The sequence below is a fragment of the Carassius gibelio genome, chromosome B6 (genome assembly GCF_023724105.1).
Source record: "Carassius gibelio isolate Cgi1373 ecotype wild population from Czech Republic chromosome B6, carGib1.2-hapl.c, whole genome shotgun sequence".
NCBI lineage: Eukaryota > Metazoa > Chordata > Actinopteri > Cypriniformes > Cyprinidae > Carassius > Carassius gibelio.
In genome coordinates, this window is record NC_068401.1 from 6,388,807 (window position 1) to 6,411,577 (window position 22,771).

Consider the following 22,771-nt stretch of genomic DNA (forward strand, 5'->3'; position numbering starts at 1 on the left):
GAAAGAAAGTTCTGTCATTGTTTACTTTGTCTCATGGCATTCCTTTGTTCTATATTTCCTCTTTATATCACGAATAAGGATTACATTACAGATTACACAGCCAATGGGGTCCGATGTTATTTAGACCCATATATTCTTCAAAAATATTATCTTTAGTGATCTGCAGAATAAAGAAATGCATACACGTTTAAGTGGGTGAGTAAATGATGACAGACTTTTCTATTTTGGGTATACTATCCCCTTTAAAATACAAAGGTGTTTTTATTTAAGAAAATAACTGAAGATACGCGTCTTGCTGCGCTTACATGTGTAATATTGTCTTTCAAAAAGCCCATGTTTATGACTGCTTTTTGTAAATTATCTAAAAAAAACTAAACAAACAACAACAAAAAAACAATTACGTAGCACATGCATATTGGCAGCCCAAACAGAAGCAACAATGAGAACAAATGGACAACACATACCTCGTCCTGTTGTTACCAGATATAGGTAAATGATGGAAGGCTAGAATTAAATCTGAACAAGATAGAAACTACTGAAAAACTTCAGGTCAATTCAACATTTCATTTAGAATTACCAGTTTCATAGCAGTAGATGCTGTCTCAAACCAAAATATTTCTGAATCTAAGAAAAATTGTATATTTCTAAAGTATTTTCTAGATGATCATAGGAAGTGAGGGAGATGGTCTCATACTTTTGCATTGCCGGGGAGAATGTTTATTTTAAAATATATGATTTAATAAAAGGTTTTATGGGGCCTTTTGTGTCCTCAATTGTTATTCAGGCTCAACATACACAGTGTGACCAAGATGACCACCAGTTAATCCCAAACATTTATCCTTTTTGATAGCTAGCCCTGCAATACGGTACATAATGCATGGCCATGTTTACCTCCAAATTTAATACAATCCTTTCATACTGCACAAACTTAATATCCTTAAAAGATTAGATCCTTATCTCCAACATTGCCATCCACACCATTCTGTAACCACATGCATACACATAGTCCAGCATGTATTCACAGGTATGTAGACAATGTCCTGAAGATGACTATATCTAGTTTCCATGGTGACCACAAGCCCTCCCTGCTATAATGCTCATGTCCAATTTGAAAACCAGGATAGTGAGGGCTAAACAAGATCAAAATCATATACTCAGTTGCATCTGTGTCAACAAATAGCATCACTAGAAGTCACATTGTCAGAATTAACTTGTCTTTAAGAGTATGTATGTGTGTGCATGTGTTATCAGGGGAGTGCGAAGATAATGGGGGGAATCTCGGCCTCTCCCGAGACTTGTGAGTGTGTGTGTACGCTTCCATCCTTGTCTCAATGATTTTAGCTGAGATGAACTGAGGTGTGAACGGAATACCAATTTTCTGCAAGAGAGCGGGAGGAGGGTGTGATTGGGAGGGAGATTTAAAAAAAATCTGCAAATGAGAGGGATCTTCCCTCTCTCCTCAATAAAGAATAATTTATGAATGCAGCGATGTGTACTGCTTACTGTACTGGTGGGAAAGGAAGCTGCTTTCTGAGTGCTAAGGTCCCTTGCTCCACTTTTGGTCTTTTATGTGGATATTATATAATATCATGATCTGTTGGGTGTATGCTCCACATTTAATGCCCTATTCATTCAGTACATTCATTTGGAGAGAACATAGCACTAAAATGTGACATTACTGAAGCCATTCATAACTCTCTTCCTGTCTCTGTGTTAGGCTGTGCCCTGAAGTCAATGTCAACTCTGGGTTTTTTGTAATGATCCATGGGTGAATCTCACAAAGAAGTGTCTGACAAATATCCCCCACAAAAAAAAAGTTTGGACACACCTTCTCATTCAAAGAGTTTTCTTTATTTTCATGACTATATTTTCAGTCACACTGAAGGCATCAATGGCTATTTGACCAAGAAGGAGAGTGATGGGGTGCTGCGCCAGATGACCTGGCCTCCACAGTCATATTCTGACCTGATTCATATTCAGTCATATTCAGACCTGAACCCAATCGAGATGGTTTAGGGGTGAGCTGGACCGCAGACAGAAGGCAAAAAGGGCCAACAAGTGCTAAGCATCTCTCGGGGAACTCCTTCAAGACTGTTGGAAGACCATTTCAGGTGACTACCTCTTGAAGCTCATCAAGATAATGCCATGAGTGTGCAAAGCAGTAATCAAAGCAAAATGTGGCTACTTTGAAGAACCTAGAATATGACGTATTTTCAGTTGTTTTACACTTTTTTATGTATATAATTCCATATATAATTCCACATGTGTTAATTCATAGTTTTGATGCCTTTAGTGTGAATCTGAATGAGAAGGTGTGTCCAAACTTTTGGTCTGTACTGTATATATAAATATACATATATATAACTTTACATTTCCCCCCAGAATTTCAGAACCACAAGATGTCTTGATGTTTTGCTTTTGAAAACATGCTTTTTTTTTCTTTCTTTTTTTAACTGCATGATAAAAATTTGAAGTTGGACCAAAAATTTGAAAAACTGCTTTAATATAACATATACATTTAAGGGGTGAAAATCAGAGGAAAATGTTTTCAATTTGTCATGTATAATGTAAAAAAAAAAAAAAAAAACTTACTGGCTCTTAATATGGCTCTTATTTTCTTTATGCAATATTTAATAAAAAAACTAAACAAAACAGAATTTGTGAGATTCACCCTCATATAGTCCATGTTAATTGCTCAATCAGAGATGTCAGAGAATAGTATGTGTTGTATTATTGAATTATGATATATGTCTCACAGGAACACTTGCAGTGCAGTGTGCATAGAGCATTTACAAAGATTAGAGTGAATTATATATGGGTGATTATTTTGGGGATATTTTTTGACACCAGTCTACAAACAGTGATGACAATCAGTAATTTGAGTCCAATATAAGTGTCTTATTGGATGGTTTGATGGCATTAAAGGTGTTTTGTCTAAAATACCCACCCACACAACAGTGCAGGTTGCAGTTCATCATGGTACATTTCTAAAATCCTTCAAATTAAGTGGTATTAAAACTTGTCGGAAAAGTGTCAAACTGTGAAGACCTGATGATGCTTCCAGCATCAACATGGACGCTGTTTGAAAATTAAATATGATTTTGTTCTTTTTGGTTTACAGTAACATTTATTAGATAATCAGCACTTTGACTTTTAATTCCGTTGATTATTAATAAGAGGGTTTGTGATGATTTATGTACTTAATTTCTCATACAAGAAAGCACAACTAAGATTTATTTGAATTTTCTTGTTTTCTTATGAAATTGTACAATAACAGTGGTAACTAGAAGTATGAAATTTAGGAAGTATCTCATGATTAAAAAAAATTACCGTAAACATCCATGTAGAATTTCCAGGGAACTAAAAAAGTGAGCACTGTTTACAATCCTTCCCTTGCCCTAAATCTTCTACAATGTTGTTTGTAGGTCTAAAAGCTGTTTGTTTTGTAATCTTTCTACCTGTTCACTTTCTATGCCGTTGTTTCTGTATGTGTGTTATGTTGTTTAATGCATGTCGTACCTCTGGAAGCTGTAACATGTTCTGTATGTGACAAAAAGCCAATTAATTGTCTTGTATAGGAAAAAGAGCCAAAAATGTGTCAACATGTCCTGAAATCTTTTGATTTCTTTGCAGTATGAAGAGACATACCCTCCCCCCTTGGTTGGCTGGAAATCAAATAAATGATACAGATTATAAATTTTACCTATTATTCTGTGTTGTCATTAGAGTTTACACCCATTAATTTGAATGGCATATCCATACAGACTCCTAAAAAAGTAAAAACCTTAATCACACTTAGAAGTCATTTGCTCTAAATAAAAATAACATAAGCAATCTAATATTTGTTTTTAGTGTGTGTTTGTTAGAAACTAATAATTAAGGAGTTTTAACTGTAAACCATTGCTTCTGGCCAAAATACCATTCTCTGTTCATAATAACACGTCCTCCAGTGAAAAAGTCCATCCTCTGTTGTCCTTCAACATTAAAACCCACCAACATGTTTACAAGATGTTAACTGATGGACTAGAGTCACGTGGATTTCTTGATGTGATGTTTTTATCAGCTGTTTGGACTCTCATTCCGACGGCACCCATTCACTGCTGAGGAGGTTACATTCATGAGCAAGTGATGCAATGCTAAATTTCTCCAAATCTGATGAAGAAACTAACCCATCTACATTATAGGTGGCCTGAGGGTGAGGGAATTCTCAGCAAATTGTCATTTTTGGGTGAACTGTTCCTTTAATCTTAATATGATGGCCATTAGCATCAGTCTTTTATGTATAAGTGGAATTAACTGTGACTAATATTGAATCTTTTCTTGATAACATACTGTAATGAGATATCAACTGTATCATTTGGCATACAAGCCTAGAGCTGGTTTGAGCTACCAATATAGTCTCTGCACATTCAACTGTCACTTCTTTAAAAGTGTGAAATTTCATGACCCCGTTTAGGCTGACTGAAGTTAGATGAAGAGAAAACTGTGTACAGTAGGACAGGAACAGGAGTCTCGTCGACGGACCCGTCTCCACAGCCCTCTGCAGCGAGAATTCCCCACGGCCTGCCACTGCAGAGACAAGCTCCTAAGAGTGAGAGAGTGAGAGTGTGATGGAAAAAGATGATCGAGGAAGACAGATAGAGTGATGGCGGTTGTCCTTGAGCTAGGTTAAGAGTTACAACCCTACCTTATGAATAATACAAACATTTTATGTGTTGGCTAATATAAAATATCGTTATAGTATTCTTAAAAATACTTTATATAAAAATACACCAGCATCACTAGGGCTTTAAATTTAGCTCAGACTAAATGGGCAATTGCTCTCTTTTTATAAAAAAAAAAAACAAATAAGGCTCTAGAGTGCTCCAAATGAGTGCACAAGACTTAAAGCAGTACAGGATGTTTTATACACTAGCTTTTGAATATTTAAAGATGTGTCACGGTTCCCTCTAGTGGCCAAGATCTAGTGTCAATTACTTGGAAAAACCTGGCCTAGTTCATGTCAGAAGACCATGTTTCTTAAAAGATTGATCAAAAGTGACACTGGTAATAAGAAATGTTTCGTAAAGCATCAAATCACCATATTACAATGGTTTCTGAAGGATCACGTTACACTGAAGACTAGAGTAATGACTGATGAAAACTCAGCTTTGCATTACAGAAATAAATTGCATTTTAATATATATTTCACAATATTACAGTTTTAACTGTACTAGATGTCAATCCTACCACGAACTGAGGATATAGACAACTTTACAACTCAAAGAACACTTGTTCTTGTAGTTGTAAAGTTGTCTATATCCTCAGTTCGTGGTAGGATTGACTTCTGGTATTTCCTGTCAGTGTTTTATGCTCTATGAAAAGATGCATTTTATCACACTAGTCTTATGTCAACATGTATAATGTCTCAGGGCAATACTTTTGAAACAACTGTTTAGACATTTCTAATTCTAATGAGGAGTGTCTAAGCTATTGCACTTAAACAAAAAAAGTTTCTCTGCACTTACCCGTCCTGTCCCATGTTCTCCCCGTCCCCGGAGCAGAAGCGTTGGCCCTGGGCCAGTGCTGGTGGCTGGCACTCCACACACACCTGATGTCCCTCTTTCAGATACCGCATCCAGCGAGTGTGTGGACTGAAACTGTGTTGACAACCCACCGTCAAGGACGTGAGTCTGAACTCCACACAGTAACTGAAGTGTGCACATACAGACACAAATACACACAAAAAAATTACACATACGTTATAAACAGTATATATATATATATAAACATACAAGTATGATTTTTTTTCATTCATACATTTGACAAAGATGCATTAAAATGATCAAAAGTCATATTACAAATATAAACATATTATATTTCAAATAAATGCTTATTTTCTGAACTTTATATTCATCAAAGAATCCTGAAAATAAATATATCATGGGGTCCACAACAATATTAACCAACACAACATTTTTTTGTGTTTTCATAATGATAATAAATGTTTTTTGAGCACCAAATCAGCATATTAGATTGATTTCTGAAGGATCATGTGACACTGGAGACTGGAGTGATGATGCTGAAAATTCAGTTTTGCATCACAGGAATATCAAAATATTGGAAACTTATTTACATAAAATCTTAATGTTGCACAATAATACTATATTCTGTACTGTTTGATCCAGTAATTATAAGTTTTGCTGTGATTTGTGAGATCTTAGATATGTTATATAAAAAAGGACATTTTGTTACTTTTTTTAGTCTTGGATTGTCAAATCTTACCCTGTGATACTGTTGTCCAAAATCTCCCTCTTTTTCCTTGCATTTCCATATCCACCTGTGGTGATGAGAGCTGGGACTGCAAAATAATGAGACAGAGGAGTAGGACAAAGATTAAGGAAGAGAGATTTTAATGCATATGTGCCCCCATCCTTCACCTGCGGCCTCATAAGAAGGTTGAACTCATTTTCAGAAGCCCACGGTTGCTCAGGATAACAGGCGACATTTAGATTGCTGCTTTAGTGCCTAGAGAATATGCACTGACGAAGATGATTACAGTTCATCATTTGATTACAGTCAGAACCAATCTGTGTACTGATAATGTGATTATATAAGATAAATATTCACTCAGATAAATGGGATGTAATGTGTACTGTGGATTCCATCCAAGAGTAACAATTCAACGGAAAAGTAATGGTTGTATAAATCATTTTAAATACATTTCAGATGCTTTTATTATGGATCATAAGGGCTGACCTCAGACCTTTTGAGATAATATCCATTGTTGTTCCTGATATGTGACATTTGTGTTGATGGATGGCAAATGGCTTTGCTTAAGCTTTAGATCTCCATACCTAGTGACTGCAGGCAGGGGCCATGCTGGTCGTGATACTCTGCGCAGCCTGCAGTCTGATATAGAGAGGGACAGGGTTCGCCTCCATTACGTGCTTCCCGAATCACCTGTCTCTGCCTGGTGCGCAGTGTGGGTTTACACGGCTCCAGACAGCCAGACCACACGCTCCATTCACTCACTACACAGGATACGGCTAAAACACACACACATAGTAGATGTAGAAACTAAAGCATTCATATCCACAAATGTAATAAACAGCAGCAGCAGCAAAAAAAGTTTTATATCATATATTTTGTCAGTTTTTTATCATTATTTTTTGTGACCATTTTCCACCCTCCTTCTGAAACTTCAAAGTACACAGGCTTTTTTTTGCTGCTGTTGTTATTATGCCTTTAAGGCCTCTTTGCATGTGAAATGAGGTTTAGTGTCTCCAGTGTAGTTTTTAACCGAACCATTACACATTACACTGTGACAGGATCACACAACAATCTGCAATGAAAAGATGTTTGAAAGCTTTTGTCCTCCAGTGCGTTAAATAATAAAAAGCGGAAACATTTGTAAAGTACAACAGTGAGAAGTTTTCAAAGGCCACAGAAATTTGGTTTTGTATGGATGCATGCAACAATGCCTGCTCACTACATTTTGTATTAAATGCACAATCCTGCTGCCAATTAAGATTTACTTCAACATACATTACTCAAGAGATTCATTTGGAGCATAAAGTAAAATGTGAAACAAGAGATGAAAATCTACAGTGCCTATACTTTCCCGGATGCATTCATATACATTTACACAGTTTTTAAAATAAATTATAACTTTTATTCAGCAAGGATGCATTAAACTGATTAAAGATGAGAGTACAGACAATTGTGTTACAAAAGATTCTGTTTTAAACCAGTGCTGTTTTATATCTATGTATCATGGTTTTCACAACAAAAAAAAAACTTAAGCAGCACAAGTGTTAAAATGATAAAGTGATAAAAATGATAAAGGTTTTTTTTTTTTTTTTTTTGCACTAAATCAGATAATTAGAATGATTTCTGAAAGACCATGTGATGACTGGAGTAATGATGCTGAAAATTCAGCTTTGCATCACAGGAAAAAAAAAACAGTTTATTTTACAGTATTACTGTTTTTACTGATTATTTATTTATTTATTTTTTATAAATGCAGCCTTGGTGAGCATTAGAATCTTTCAAAAACATATATCACACTTTATATATATATATATATATATATATATATATATATATATATATATATATATATATATATATATATATATATATATATATATATATTATTCACAATGTTTTAAACTCATAAAAATCTTGATGTTAAAATAGTGTTCCAAATATTTTATAACTATCATATATTAATATTATTGTTATATTTTCTAGAAAAAAAATATTTAAAACATAGCTCTGGATAAAATCGAATAAAATATGGCACCCATTACAATCTGTTGAATCGGTTTAAGAATTTTTAAAATATAAAATCTGAAAAATATAAAATTCTAGAAACCTGGACAGGCAAGGTCATAGTCGTGACAACAGTCCAATGTGGTCTTGCATGCCTGGTCGCAGTAACATTCCCCATAGGAGCGATCTTTCCTCCAGTCTTCAGTAATACATGACTGGTTTTGTCCAATGCAACACAGTCCCGTATCCTGACAACCTCCTTCGCTCTGGGACACCAGTGTTACCAGCAGAGCAAGGTACAAAACCATCCATGAGCGTCTGGAGCTGCACGCTGACATGATAATGGGAAGCCTGAATATGTCACTCTCCACATCTGAAGAGCTCATGCATGTAATTGACTTCTACATCTTGCTGCACCTCTGAGCTGGACTGTGACATTTACTGTGCCTGTTTTAGATGACACGCTTCACTCGGTCAGAGATTTTGGTTTTAATTTTTTTTGTCTCATGGCACTTAAATGAAAAGTTTACCCAGAAATGTGCTTAAAATATACTTATTCTCAGGCCATCTGAAATGTAAATGTGTTTCTTTCTTCAAAAATGTATCCTCTGCAGTAAATGGGTGCCGTCAGAATAAGAGACCAAACAGTTGATATAAACATCACAATAATCCACAAGTTAGAATAAAGTCCATCTATTAACATCTTGTGAAGTTTAAAAAATGCACGTGTGTAAAAATCCATCAAGATGGTTCTAAAGAATGGGGACTTCAAAAATCACGGCCTGTATAAATGACAAAGATTTAAGGTAATGAATGACCTAAAATATTTTGCACTTGGCCAATAAAATGTATATAAGATCTAATGTATGCAAATTTGTATTGCATTTACAGTTGTTAGATGAGTTTTTCTCTAGTTGACAACCCTCTTCAATGTTTCCTTAGTTGGCCAGGATTGCCCACTGATGCTGAAACACGTGAAAAGAGAGGATTAAATGAATTCCTGTAGCTAGAGGCTATTCATACAGAAAGAACAATACCATAGGCACTGTTGTAATGTAGGGCCTCATATATTCACATTCCCTTGTCTCATGTGCAAAGACAGAAGGACTTAATAGTTTTGTGAGGTAAATGCACATACAAGGGCATACACGATGTGTTTGTAAAATAAATGGAGCTTTGATGTACACATAATGAGAATTTGTTTGGGTGCATTTTTGTGTCAAAAGTAGCTATTATTCATTTATAGTCCAGTACATCCATTGTGCTTAATATAAAGCAATATATTTGTTCTCATTTTTTCCCCTTATAATCTATTATCATAAAAATTAGTAGTAGTGAAATTTGATATCGGCAAGTTTGAAAAGCTAGGTTAAGAGGACTTGTTTAAAACAAGCAATCATGCATGGGGCACTTTGATCCATTCTTTCCAAACTGAACATAAAACTGTTCAAAACATGCAAGAATTCTACATTGCCTTTTAAAAGCATAACAACACCAGATTAATGCTATACACATATAATCTACATACTGAGTTATTCAAATTTATTTTTTGGCGCAAATATAGGCACAGCTTGGACTAATATATGCGGTTTACGAATATTTTTTATCTATAGTTTATTTCTTAAATTGTTTTTATTATCTAAAAATTATCTTGAGTGAAAGTACAAAGGTATATTTTCATCATATAATTTATTCGTTAACTGCTGCAGTCAGATCAGTTAAATTCACAAATAATCGATCGCTCTTAAACGATTTGTAAATTGGACAGAGCTTAAAAAAAAAAAAAAAAAAAAAAAAACATTTTTTATGTATTGTATTAAACCGAAATATCATGCTTGTTTATTAAGGTTAATAATATTGTACGTAAGTAGCCTATGCACCTATATGCTTTATTTTCGAGAAAACACAAAACCATTGAAATGGGCTCCATACTCCTATTATTGAGCACAGCAAAATAATTTGAATTGGTTGCTCCAAATATCTTCCCCTAATACTAGTTCAGAAACAGAGCAACCTGCTTGCTGTCTCACTCACACACAGCTCTACACGGACACCATGATCTTCCTAATGCATCCAGAGATGTTGCGAACTGGGCGTAGTGTTCTTCACCCTGCGCTCTTGTCTGTGGATCGTGCCGAGACCGCGTACGGAGCCCAGAGACGGCAAGATGGTGCTAATTACCGGCTCTGGAGGAGGCCTGGGCCGCCTTTTCGCCCTGGAGTTGTCTAAGCACGTTGCAGAATTGGTGCTGTGGGACATCAACGGAGAAACTAATAAGGAGACAGCAAAGCTAGTGAGGGCGCAAGGGAGACAAGACACACACACGTACATGGTGGATGTGGCACAGCCAACCAGGTGCACCGGAAGGAGGTGGGAAGAGATGTGACCTACCTGGGGAGCAATTAACGCCGAGGTGATGACTGACGAGAGACTTCCAGACTGTCCTGATCTTACTGTCTATGGTCCTGATGCCATGATGGAGAGGACTATGAAAGTAAACTGCCCCTTCTCTCTTCTGGGCAAGAAGTTTGAAATAACATCAGAAAAGGTATCTTCAAAGTTCAAACAAATTACTGCCTATAGGCTAGTCATTTTTGCAATGGTTTTTACTGGTCGCTATGTGAATGTTAAGAGTATTTTTGGAGAACTTCACCCAAAGAAGAAAATAGCTGAAAATATACTTACCCTCCGGCCTTCCAATATATACATTTTGTTTTTTTTATATATAAAAAGTTTGTTTCTTTATCAGAATAGATGATAAGAAATTTGTATTACATCACTTGATAATCCAGTGGATCCTCTGGAGTGAATGGGTGCCGTCAGAATGAGAGTCCAAACAGCAACACAACAATAATCTACAAGTAATCAACACGGCTCCAGCCCAACATCTCAATAGAATCAAGAAATAAATATGCTTAAATAGCCTCAAATAAAACAAATACTCAGTTTTTCTCAGAATCTTATAAGTGGAGAATGATGAGAATTTGTAAAATGGCATGTGAACATTGTGTGCTACATTCTGTATTCATGCCAAAGCTTGAGAAATAGATGGATTAAAAGTAAATAATGCTGCTTTCATTGTATAACTTGATATGCATAGAACACAGGATGTGGAAATTACCTAATTGTATCCCTTTAGCCTTATTTACAGGCCTTCTCTGACTTAAACATATTATTCCCACAAGAAAAGTCTCACTTTGATCCGCTTAATGCAAATAGCCGTGACCACGTATGAAGTGGATTAATATTCACATTTAGCAGTCTTTACACATTGGGCTGATGTGTGCACTGGATGCCAACCAGTAATGGTGATACTATGGATTCTTTGCATTTATATATGTATTCAACAGGAGAACATTTTTATCCCAGGCAGCTTAAAGTGCATTTACATTTTTTTTCAGTGCATTTGATCCAAAAGAATCAAATCCATGGAACTGAAATTACATAAGAGCTTTTGATTTATCATTTTGAGCAGTATTTGGAGAGTTTGATTTATTATTTTATTGATTTCTCTCCATTACGTCTCCATTTACTCATCCCATTTATGTTGTTTTGTTTGTGTGAGGAACAATCTGATGATTTTGGAAGAATGTTTATGCAGCTATTCATAATTCATAATCCAGTGCAATATATTTTCCATAACTCTGGAATCCCTGAGATTAGTATTTACAGCACACACACACAGTGCTTTTATTTGTGCAAGAAGCACATCATTTTTACTCATATTCCATGGTAGAGAGATGGGCGGGGTCAACACTGATAGGAGAATGCATCGGTTTAACTGACATGACTGAAGATTATCGTGCTTGAAACAAACATTTACTTGATCGCTTCCATACACAACAAAAAACACCACCACACACTCTACACTGAAGTCACAACATTTTCCCAGACCTACATGAAAATGTAGACAAATTTTAACTTTTTTTTTTGTGTGTGAGTGTTATGGTCGTCATTGTAACTCAAAGCACTGGAGAAAAACCACCACAGCAGAGACGTGTTTGAGAGCTTCACCATATCCTTCAATGGGGTTTTATACTGCACTTCACAACAGCGCTAACACAACCCAACTCGCTGGGTTCCTATAATACAACGTTAAAAATAAACCAAAAATAAAAGCGAGAACAAAATGTCATGACACTGAAAACATGACGTCCTTGGAGCAACTAAAAAAAGCCAATCTACTCGAGTCAAACTTCACGATAATAGTTTTACAATTTAATAACGAAAACAAAACCACCACTTCACTGGATATGATGAGGTGACTTTTCTAAAGCCTTAGCGTTTAAAAATGTATCACTGCATGTGAACCATTTAACAAAATTAACATCTCTTGACCTTGTTTAACTGTTTTGAAAACTTTTTTTTAAATCTAAGTAATTAAGAATTACTCAAAAGGCCTTTTTGAGCAGCCAATCAAAACTCTGCTTCTGACTTTTCTCTAGTGTTTCGCAAATAAAACGACCAATCAAATAGTCAGTTCTATACTGTGCCGTCCAGAGTCTTTCTGATGGTGCTTGAGTTAGCCGGTTTTAATAATGCATCACCCTCGAGGTCTTGTTTGTTGCACCTATAGAGAGGGAGACACGTGAGAAATTAAATGCAATGTATGCGGTTACTGGACTCTTATCAGCTCTATCTTTAGCCATATGCGTGAAATAACTGTCACTTAAAGTAAACATTGTTCAGTGACTTTGTAAGACACCTACAAAGTCCATGTATGGTATCATATTGTAAAAATAAGACCTTTTTAACATTTGAGACTGACCCTGTCATTGGTCCATTAGCTGTGCGCTCATTGGACTGCTGGTCAAGTTCTGACAGGAGCTTCAGGATGTTCAGAGCAGCCTGTTTAGAGACAAAAATACATTGGCGTAAACAAGGGAACAAGCTGATGCATAAATACACATACACTGTCTAGAAGGACATGAAGAAACAAAGCAGAGATCGACTAAATCCAGGAGAACCGTGGCAATGTCTCCAAGATGCTTCAGGAAACCGATCTGCAAATCTACCTGAAAAACTATGCAGAAGTGCACTGAGGGCAAAAGCTGCTTTAATGCAAAGGATGGTCACACCCAATGTTGATTTAATTTAGTTAACTTAAGTTAACTGATAAAGAAAATCTATTTATCACATTAATTTTGACAGCATCCCATAATCCATTAACCGCATTTTTACACAAGTGCCTAAAACGTTTAACAGTGCAGTAGTTTTGCAGGTAGGTTTCTTGAAGCCTCTTGGAGATGGTGCCACAGTTCTTCTGGATTAAGTCTGTCTCAGTTTATGTTTCATCATGTCATTCCAGACAGACTGGATGATGGTGAGATCAGATCTCTGTGCTGTCAGACTCCTTGTGCAAAAATAAACTCACTGGATTATTACAATTAATGGCAAAATTAATGTTTGGATATGTAAACTGATATTTCCTACTGACACACACTACAGCAAAGATAGAAATAACTGGTTTCAACCATTTTTAGCAGATGAAAACACTAGTGTACCTTATTTTATTTGTCCTGTGGTGGTAAATAGATTTTTCTTTTCTAGATATTAGGTATAGGTATACACATACAAAACAATGCCATTCTGAAATCTATTTAATATATTAATATATTTTCAGATGTAATGTATTCTTGTGAAGGAAGTGAATTTTCAGAAGCCATTACTCCAGTCTTCACAATCAGGATTTTTAAAGTAAACTAAAACCCATCAATTCTGCTAATTTTAATAAATGTTAACTAAAATATATAACCCTTAAACTCAGTTTCCAAGGCAACATTACTCATTTAACTTGATTTACTAAAATGACTGAAAACTGAAAAATAAAAACCAAGACATTTAAAAACAACAAAAACTAATAAAAATGTCAACTAATAATATATAATATACATTATTATATATATATATATATATATATATATATATATATATATATATATATATATATATATACCCTAACTAAAATGAACAAAAACAAAGTATTAAACAAATCTGCATTTAAAAATTCAATAAAATCTACTATAGTATATCAATGAAACTAAAATTCTTCAGAAAAAACATTTCTTATCAGTATCAATGTTTAAAACTGCTTAATATTTTTGTGAAGACCGAGATACAGTTTTTTAGGAATCTTTGATGAACAAAGTTTAAAAGTACAACATTTAATTTAAATGTATCATTTTTTTAACACTTTGATCTATTTAATAGATCCTTTTTGAATTTTTATTTATTTATGAGTAAAATATATGTACCGGTAGTATGACACGGTGAATGTTATTATTATTATTATTATTATGTATATACAACTTACCATGTCATGGCAGGACTCCACGTCCTTGCCGATGCCGTGGCTGATGAGAGGAGGCTGAGAGGAGCAGTTGATCAGAGACACAAACTCATTCTTGTTGTTTTTGGGAAAGTCTTTGTATTCAACCTGTACAAAAACCAAAAGGTACTGATTGGTTGAGCAACATCACTGGGGTGGATAAGTGTGTGTTCACTGTTAGTTTTAATACCTGTAAGCCCTGTATAGTGGCCAGGTAGCTGAGCTGTTCTGATGGTCTGGTAAGGGGTCCGTGGGGTCTGTGTGCCAAGCTGTTGTTGGTCTTCAGTATACCCTCCGCAGTCGGGGACGTCCCGGCGTACAGCAGTTCATTGGCAATCATGGCCGTTACCGTGGCCTTGGCAGGGTTGGGGGCAGCTGTGTGACCGTAGTCTTTGGCATGGGGTCCCTGGTTGGCACCCACTGCCTGTGCCACCTCAGGCACCATGGGTAAAATGCCAGCAGGAAGCTGCTGATGGCTGTGGAAGGGAACTCGGAAATTCTCCTCCTTATTGACTGCTTTGAGAAACACATGAATCAATTGGTTATGACAACAGTCACATGAATATGAAATTTATGACAGAATATGAAAACAGACTACAAAACCCATACCAAGACCGGTTTTCTCCACAGAGCCCGGCTCAAAGAAGGTCACTTTACGTCCATCGCCAGGTTTCTTAGCAGGTGCCTTTACAAAGATAAAACAACTTTATAACGGTATACAAATGCAAATGATTCTTGGATATGCATCTTCTAAATGTAGTTTTGGAAGATTTGGAACAACATGAAAATTAGTAAATGTTCCTTTTTTGGTGAACCTTTTGATGGCCAAAATATGACATTCCCCTTATGAGGGATCCCCTTCCAAAAATAGACATTTTTTTGAAAAATATTTCTGCTAGGTGATACAATTATCAGGGGCAAAGTCATAAGACAACAAAGGTTTTTTATTATTTTCCAAATTAAATACTTGGCTTTTATATTGTTATACTAAATATTTTTCTTATACCTTTTTTTAAAACAAATTTTAAATTTTTAAAATGTTTTACACTAAACTATATTCATATTGTTTTACTTTTCTCAAAATTTGACCATTATTTACAAAGCTGAAACAGTAATCAGATTTTGTGAATGTTCTCATATATATATATATATATATATATATATATATATATATATATATATATATAAAAGTGTTGCATTAATAAGTACACACCTTAACTTTGGCAGCTCTGAAATAGTAATATTAATCAAATTTGGTGAATGTATTAAAAGAATCCTCCCCCCCAACACACACACACTACATGAAACATGTTGCATTAATATATATTAAGTGCACACCATAACTTTGACAGCCATAAAAAAATAATAATATTCAGCCCTTGACCCCAGTTGTAAATCTCCTGACACTGCTTTTCCAACATGTTTCAATACAAAGGAAATGCTGATAATAAGCAGACACTCACCTTCTCGTCTGTTTTCAGTGCCGGTTTGGGTGGTTGTGGCTGAGGCACTTTGAAGCCCAGAAGCTCCAGCATCTTCTCGGCTGCATTTCGCTTGGCCACTTTTTTACTAGGTCCCATTCCCTCTGCATTCTGACATCCAACTGACACCTGAGGGAGAGGTTAAACAGAAAGTAATGGGGCGGGGGACACATTTCTTTTTCAAGGAACATTTCTGACAAGAAGCAATTATGCAGGTTGTACAAGAAAAAGTGAGCAGAAGAAGAGCATGGCCTTCACACAAAATGTGCACTGAACTATTATAAAAATGCTGAGTCAGAGAACACTCTTCTCTCTGATGGAGTACCTGCATGACAAACTCCCTGCGTCGAGGCAGTCCTCTCTCCGTCACTAAAGTGTACTCGGGCTCTTTTTCTTTCTTAGCCTGCTGGATCTGAGCCAGTCTGCTGATGGGGTTCATGCCCTGACCGTACTCAGGGCTGGTCTGCAGCTGAGAGCGGGGGCAAGATCCATTAAGGAAATAATAATAAAATAATAATAATAGGAATTATTATTATTATTATTATTATTATTATTATTATTATTATTAAAACAATTCATCAGAGCATTTAGACTGAGAATCCGATGAAAGGACATTTGACATTCAGTGAATGGCAGCCAATGTCTGTGTTGGTATAATTACTCATTTCCATTACTTAATATCAATTAAGTTATTAATATTTCAGTTACACTGTCAAGTTTGCCTTAATATTAAAAGGAATACACCTCTTTATACACTATCTTTCAAAAGTATGGGGTCAGTAAGACTTTAAATTAATATATAAAAATAATAATAATATTTAATAATAATAAAACTAAAGTTTATTTAGCAATGGTGCATAGAATTGATAAAAAATAAAATTAAAGTTGTCCTTGGGTAATTTGTGTCAAAGAATCCTAAAAAATAATGCATCACAGTTTCTAAAAAAATATTGCACAACACAAATGTTTTTTGAAATTCATAATAATAAATGTTTCTTGAGCATCAAATTAGCATATTAGAATGATCTCTGAAGGATCATGTGAAACTGAAAGGTGAAAATAATTCAGCTTTTCCATCCCAGCAACAAATTATATTTTAAAATATAAAAACACAAAAGGGATATTTTAAATGGTACAAAAAATTTAATATTATTATTTTTTTTACTGTATTTTTGTTCAAATAAATTGGCCTGGTGAGCATGATAAGACTTTTTACAAAAAAACAAAAAACAAATACATACTAACCCCAAACTATTGATTGGAAGTATATCTGTATAGAGAAAAATAAATATAAAGAAAAATAGCCATCAAACTAACTCAGCCAGTCTAAGCCATCTTCTACCTTAATAATGGACTTGCTTTTCTTTTTAATACGTAGTGGTATCTTGTCAGTGACAGGTAGTTGAGGCAGTTTGCGGAGCTCTTCCAGGACAGCGATGGCAGCTAGTTTCTTGGCGATCTTCTTGCTTTTGCCTTCACCCTCCCCTGAAAACTCGCCCACAGTTACCCTCACCACAAAACTCTTCATGTGGGGAGGCCCAGTCTCTTTTAGCACCTGTATATAGTGAGGACAGTAAAAGAAAAGTCATGCACAATCAAGAAGTTTTGCTTAATTATAATGTGCATTTTTATATATTTGTAACCTATGAAAAGATCCCGAAATACCTCGAAATTCACAGACATGTTGCGCTTCAGTGCAATCTCAAACACTTGGCTGATCTCGGATTTGTTAAGGTTTTCTTCTTCTGGCTCTTCGTCCATCTACAGGATGACCATGACATGCTTTTTTTTTAGTCACGATTTAATAATACAGATTAGATAATTCTATTTTGCTTGTATTTTCTAGACTAAGATCTACCGACTGCCCATTCATCATGTTAGTAGTATGAACTCTCACCTCAGCTAGCTGCTGCATTATTGGCTCTTTCTGCAGATATTTGATAGCTTTAGCCGCAGCGTCATGTTTGGCTGCTTGACGTGTGCGGCCCTTGCCGTGGAACTGTTGTCCACCGATAGACAGCTCCATATGATACAGTACTGGCCCCACAGGAGGAAATGGGTAGTAATAACTGATCAAGAGAAGAAAAGCAAAACACTAAATAATATAAAAATCTCTATTATGCATCATTCAATAAGCAAAAGCAACAGATTAAAAGAGAAAGTGCATACTTCTGCATGGAGCGTGCATAAGGGTCTGGTGCTCTGATGTTGTAGTTGAACGCTGGTCTCATTCCCTGGTAGGCATCTATAGGTTTGTAGATGGGCTTCTTGCCCAACTTCATACAAAGTGCATTAAGCTCCACAGTGTGGGTTACGTTATCTACAGGAGACAGAAACATGTCAAACAGCTGACTGCACCGCTAACATTCATGAGGTTCAACCGAACACACATTAAGATCGTAAAATATTATTGCGGTTACTGCAGTGGACTAAAACATTTGTATTTATTAACCTCTGTTTGTTAATAAAAACACAACCAATCACTGTTAGGTTGAGTACATTAAATAATATTAGCATATACACCTTTTGATTTTAATCATGTACAAGTAAATGTTCAAATTAACATTGATTAATGCATTTTAAAGTATTTTTCATTGTTAATTCATGTTAACTAATGAATTTACTAAAGTTAACAAATGAAAACTTATGGTAAGGCATAACCTAAAAATCCTCTGTAACCCTGTAACTTGCCTTTACCATCACTTTAGATCAATTTAAAGGGTCCTTGCTGAATAAAAATATTAATTTATTTTTACCAAGCGTCTGAATGATACTGTAAAAAAACCTAATTATGATATACTGTACAGTACATCATGAAGACAAATGAACCCCAATGGATGTACTCAAGAGTTCAAATAGGTGGAAAGATGATGTTTCTTTTTAAATTTAAAGGAACGGTTCACCCAAAATCTAGGATCAACTACTCACCATGTATGAAAGTAACTCATGTGACTGTACATTTCAAGTTTTGAAGGTAGATGAAGTAAATGCTGTTTCTGGACAGTTCAATTCCAACCCTGCTCCTACACACCTGCCTGTAATTTTCTGAACATCTTTGTTGATGTGGTTCAGGTGTGTTTCATGAGGGCTGGAGCTCAACTCTGCATGACACTAGTTACTCATTCTCTACAGTATACAGACTTCTTTTACAATATTTTTTTGCCTTTTTAGGGTTCGACCACTCTATTCTATAGAATCCAGGTTCTGCCATTGAATTAAAAAAAAAAAAAAAAAAAAGATAATTGTTTTAGCAAAAGTTGGACGTACACTCTGAGCCCTTGTAGATCCCACCTGGGTTCTTGCCTGGGAGGCGGGGGCTTCTGTGACTGGGTTTGGGGAGAGTGCTTTGGGAGAGAGCACATGTTGCTGCTGAGTGCTGGGCTTTTTTGATACTGGTCCCCTCGGCATCCCAGTGCTGATCCCCCAGAGTTAACCGCACTGAGAAAATCTGACCACACAATATAAGAAAGTTCAGGCAGGCAGGAAGAGACAGTTTTGTGTGTTTGTGTATAAAAAAAAACTCCAAGTCTTACCTTGGAGTGGGCTGGTCCTTGTTCACTGAGTAGCTTGTATTCAGGTTGGATCTTATTGTAACGGGCTAACTCATTTACCAAACACATAGGGGTCTTCTCTTTAGGGTTTGCCATGTTAGATACTAGGGGAGAACATTAAAAGATTAAATCAAGAAGGAAACATTTTAAAACTCTAACAATCCCAGAAATTATTTTTATCATCATGTCATAACCAGGCCCAGATTATTCAAAAAGTTTAGGTTTAGTAATTATATATTTATTTATTTATTTTTATTTTTTGAAAAGTCTTTTATGCTCACCAAGGCAGCATTTATTTTTGATAAAAATAAATATAACAGAAACACTGTGAAATATTATTACAATTTAAAAGAACTATTTTCATATATTTTAAAATGTAATTTATTCTTCTGATGGAAAAGCTGAATTTTTTAGCAGTCATTACTTTGGTCGTCAGTGTCACATGATCCTTCAGAAATCATTCAAATATGTTGATTGGCTGCTCAAGAAACATTTCTTACCATCAGTTGTGCTGCTTAATATTTTGGTAAAGAGCATTTTTTTAAGTTAAAATAAACATTAATTTAAAATATTAATTTTGTAGCATTATAAATATATTAAATTTAACCTTTGATTAATAATCTTTAAAAAAAAAAAATTACCAAAGTTTCAAACTTTTGAACAGTATTTATTTTTTTCATAATTTTATACCACTGTTATACTTTTTTTTTTGTCAATTTTGTAAAAGTTTTTAAAATATAAATCTTTGGGTAACACTGGTGTCTCTGTTACACATAACATCTGCTTACTATTATAATATCAATAAATTATGCATAATTACATGCAAGTAACCTTAAGCCAAACCATAATCCTAACTATATAGTAAGTAATGTAGTTTATTAATATTACTTAGAACTTAAATGTTTAAATGTTAAATTATACTGTTAACAAGGACACCTTAATAAAGTGCAACCATCTTTTGAATTACTGTCAAATTTGATAAATGTTATGCATTCTTACTGAATAAAAATTTTACTTTCTTTCAAAAATAAACCGAACCTTACAGACTAAACATTTTGAATGGTAGTGTATATATGTCCAACATGTTCTGAGATAAAAAGCAAATTTTATACGACTGCTGTCAGATTTTATTGCTGAATGGAAATGTTAAAAACCTTCCATAAGATTTCTCTATGGGCCTGGGCATAATTGCATATTTCAAATGTACAAACTTTCAAGTCCTATATAATGCATCACCCACCTGTGGGGTTGCAGAAGGGCATGGCGGAGGGAGAAGGCAGGGCGGAGTTTCGGAGCGGGTGACTGGCACTCTCTGAGGGTAAAGGAGCGGCACCACAGGGAATGCTGAACCCGGGTTGAGGCGGGGCCAGCTGTAAAGGGGCGGCACTGGGTGCAGGGTTGCCAGGCGCCTGGAACTGAAGCTGTGACATTCTGATTGGCTGGTAGGAAGGTGGGTTGTTTGAATGACCAGGTACAGACTTTGCAGTCAGGTAGGAAAAGAACTTCACAAAGAAGGGTTGTAGGAAAGAGAGAGCGCCACAGTGAAGGTTTGTAGAATGAAGGACGACTGCAAAGCTTTACCTGCAAGAGGGCAAAAATGAAAAGGGTTTTAAATATCTCCAAGTAATATGTCTAATTAAGGTAATAGTAAAAAGCTAATAAAAGCAGAACCTATAATGCAATGTATATGTATAAATAATTTTCTAACAATTATGCATGGATAACAATTATGCATGGATAACTTGAGTTGCTTTAGTAATATTTCAAGACGAAAATTTACTGGACTAAGAATATAAAAAGTTATTCTTACGTTTAGTTCATAAAATTTAGACACCTATAATGCAATGTATATGTATAAATAATTTTCTAACAATTATGCATGGATAACAATTATGCATGGATAACTTGAGTTGCTTTAGTAATATTTCAAGACGAAAATTTACTGGACTAAGAATATAAAAAGTTATTCTTACGTTTAGTTCATAAAATTTAGACATTTTTATACTAAGGGCCTTTTACTTGCTAAATAATTCAGCTGTCAATCAGACGATTTAAGGCAGTAAGGTTTTGATCATTTCGAGAATTCAAAAGCCTTAGAAATGATAAAGCTCACAGGCTTTATGAGGTTAATATAATAATGCTAAATGTCAAAACGGAAAAAAACATCATATTACAGTAACATGGAAAAAAGCTCTTATTGTCTGACAATTCCTGGAAACCTGTTTAACAGCTCAAGATCAAAACACATCGTCCTTGCAAAAAAGTTGTGGCAAAATGAAACGCCAAGGCAGTGTAATTTAGATTAAACCGATTATTTTTACAAGCTAACATAAATAGTATGTACAATATTATCTGACCTACTGCACTTCAGCTGCAGTCAACTGATTTATTTATTTTTTTACATTTAAAAGAAAAAACGAACGCACAAGCTGAAAATGTGGACAGAAAAATAAATATCAGCTGTCAAGGCTCCTCCTATCCTTACACAAGTATCAAAGACAGCGATATCCACACACTAGAGCTATAAATATAAAATGCATGGCATTAATAAATCAGGCCAGTTTCTATAATGTTACGTGTGTTTTTCGTGAAAAGCTGCAATGACAATATGCGATAAAATCCACTGAGATCAATATGAATGGCTCGAGCTAACAGACTAGCAGCTCGCGCATCTCCACAAACGCCGGCTGAATAAAGCTCACCTCGGTTTATTTCTCTCCGGTTGTGATTTACTCCATGAGTTACGATGTTAAAGTCTAGTGTCTGTTCGGTTTCGTCCTGTTTTAAGGGGTTCTGGACTGGTTTAGTATGAAAATACGGGGAAGAGGTAGAGACGGTGAATGTAGACAGGGCAAACACTAAAGAGAATAGCCCGATATTTTCCGCCCCTGCCAGGAAATGACGTGACGCCAGTCATTTGTGCGGTAAAAACGATGGAAAAAAGTGTTTTTATTAATTGATTCTTACATTAAATTACAATTCAGCTTTTCTTATCAGGCGTATTTAAAGAATCTGCATCTGCAGAGGTTTGTGGCGTGGTTAGGCGGGCCTTATGTTACAGTGGTATGGTGGTGGAGGGGCTGGTAACCCAATCCTCTCACAAACATGTTTTGGACATACTTGAAGCACACTTTATCCATTTGAAATGCTGTTTA

General features: G+C 35.4%; 2 protein-coding genes and 1 pseudogene across 5 annotated transcripts; 1 reads left to right on the forward strand and 2 right to left on the reverse strand.

Moving 5' to 3' along the window:
• Positions 1 to 4,467: 4,467 nt before the first annotated feature.
• si:dkey-7k24.5 (somatomedin-B and thrombospondin type-1 domain-containing protein) lies at positions 4,468 to 8,812 on the reverse strand. Its single transcript, XM_052558111.1, has 5 exons — positions 8,360 to 8,812; positions 6,837 to 7,028; positions 6,265 to 6,340; positions 5,508 to 5,690; positions 4,468 to 4,585 (listed from the first exon to the last, which is right to left on the reverse strand). The coding sequence occupies exons 1-5, from the start codon at positions 8,640 to 8,642 to the stop codon at positions 4,468 to 4,470; spliced, it is 852 nt and encodes a 283-aa protein (XP_052414071.1). The 5' UTR covers positions 8,643 to 8,812.
• Positions 8,813 to 9,015: 203 nt separating this feature from the next.
• On the forward strand, positions 9,016 to 11,065 carry LOC127959036 (retinol dehydrogenase 10-B-like; annotated as a pseudogene).
• An 879-nt stretch (positions 11,066 to 11,944) lies between these two features.
• On the reverse strand, positions 11,945 to 22,513 carry stau1 (staufen double-stranded RNA binding protein 1). 4 transcript variants are annotated; one of them, XM_052558485.1, is made up of 15 exons: positions 22,319 to 22,513; positions 20,857 to 21,197; positions 19,599 to 19,720; positions 19,357 to 19,513; positions 18,235 to 18,385; positions 17,963 to 18,134; positions 17,731 to 17,826; positions 17,408 to 17,620; positions 16,391 to 16,534; positions 16,048 to 16,194; positions 15,194 to 15,269; positions 14,775 to 15,097; positions 14,570 to 14,692; positions 13,025 to 13,104; positions 11,945 to 12,826 (listed from the first exon to the last, which is right to left on the reverse strand). In XM_052558485.1, exons 2-15 carry the CDS (start codon positions 21,044 to 21,046, stop codon positions 12,739 to 12,741), a joined length of 2,082 nt encoding a protein of 693 aa, XP_052414445.1. In that variant the 5' UTR covers positions 21,047 to 21,197; positions 22,319 to 22,513; the 3' UTR covers positions 11,945 to 12,738. The 4 variants fall into 4 exon arrangements, with proteins under 4 accessions (XP_052414445.1, XP_052414444.1, XP_052414443.1 ...); XM_052558484.1 differs by having other exon boundaries at positions 14,775 to 15,100; XM_052558483.1 differs by having other exon boundaries at positions 19,333 to 19,513; positions 22,319 to 22,512.
• Positions 22,514 to 22,771: the final 258 nt, after the last annotated feature.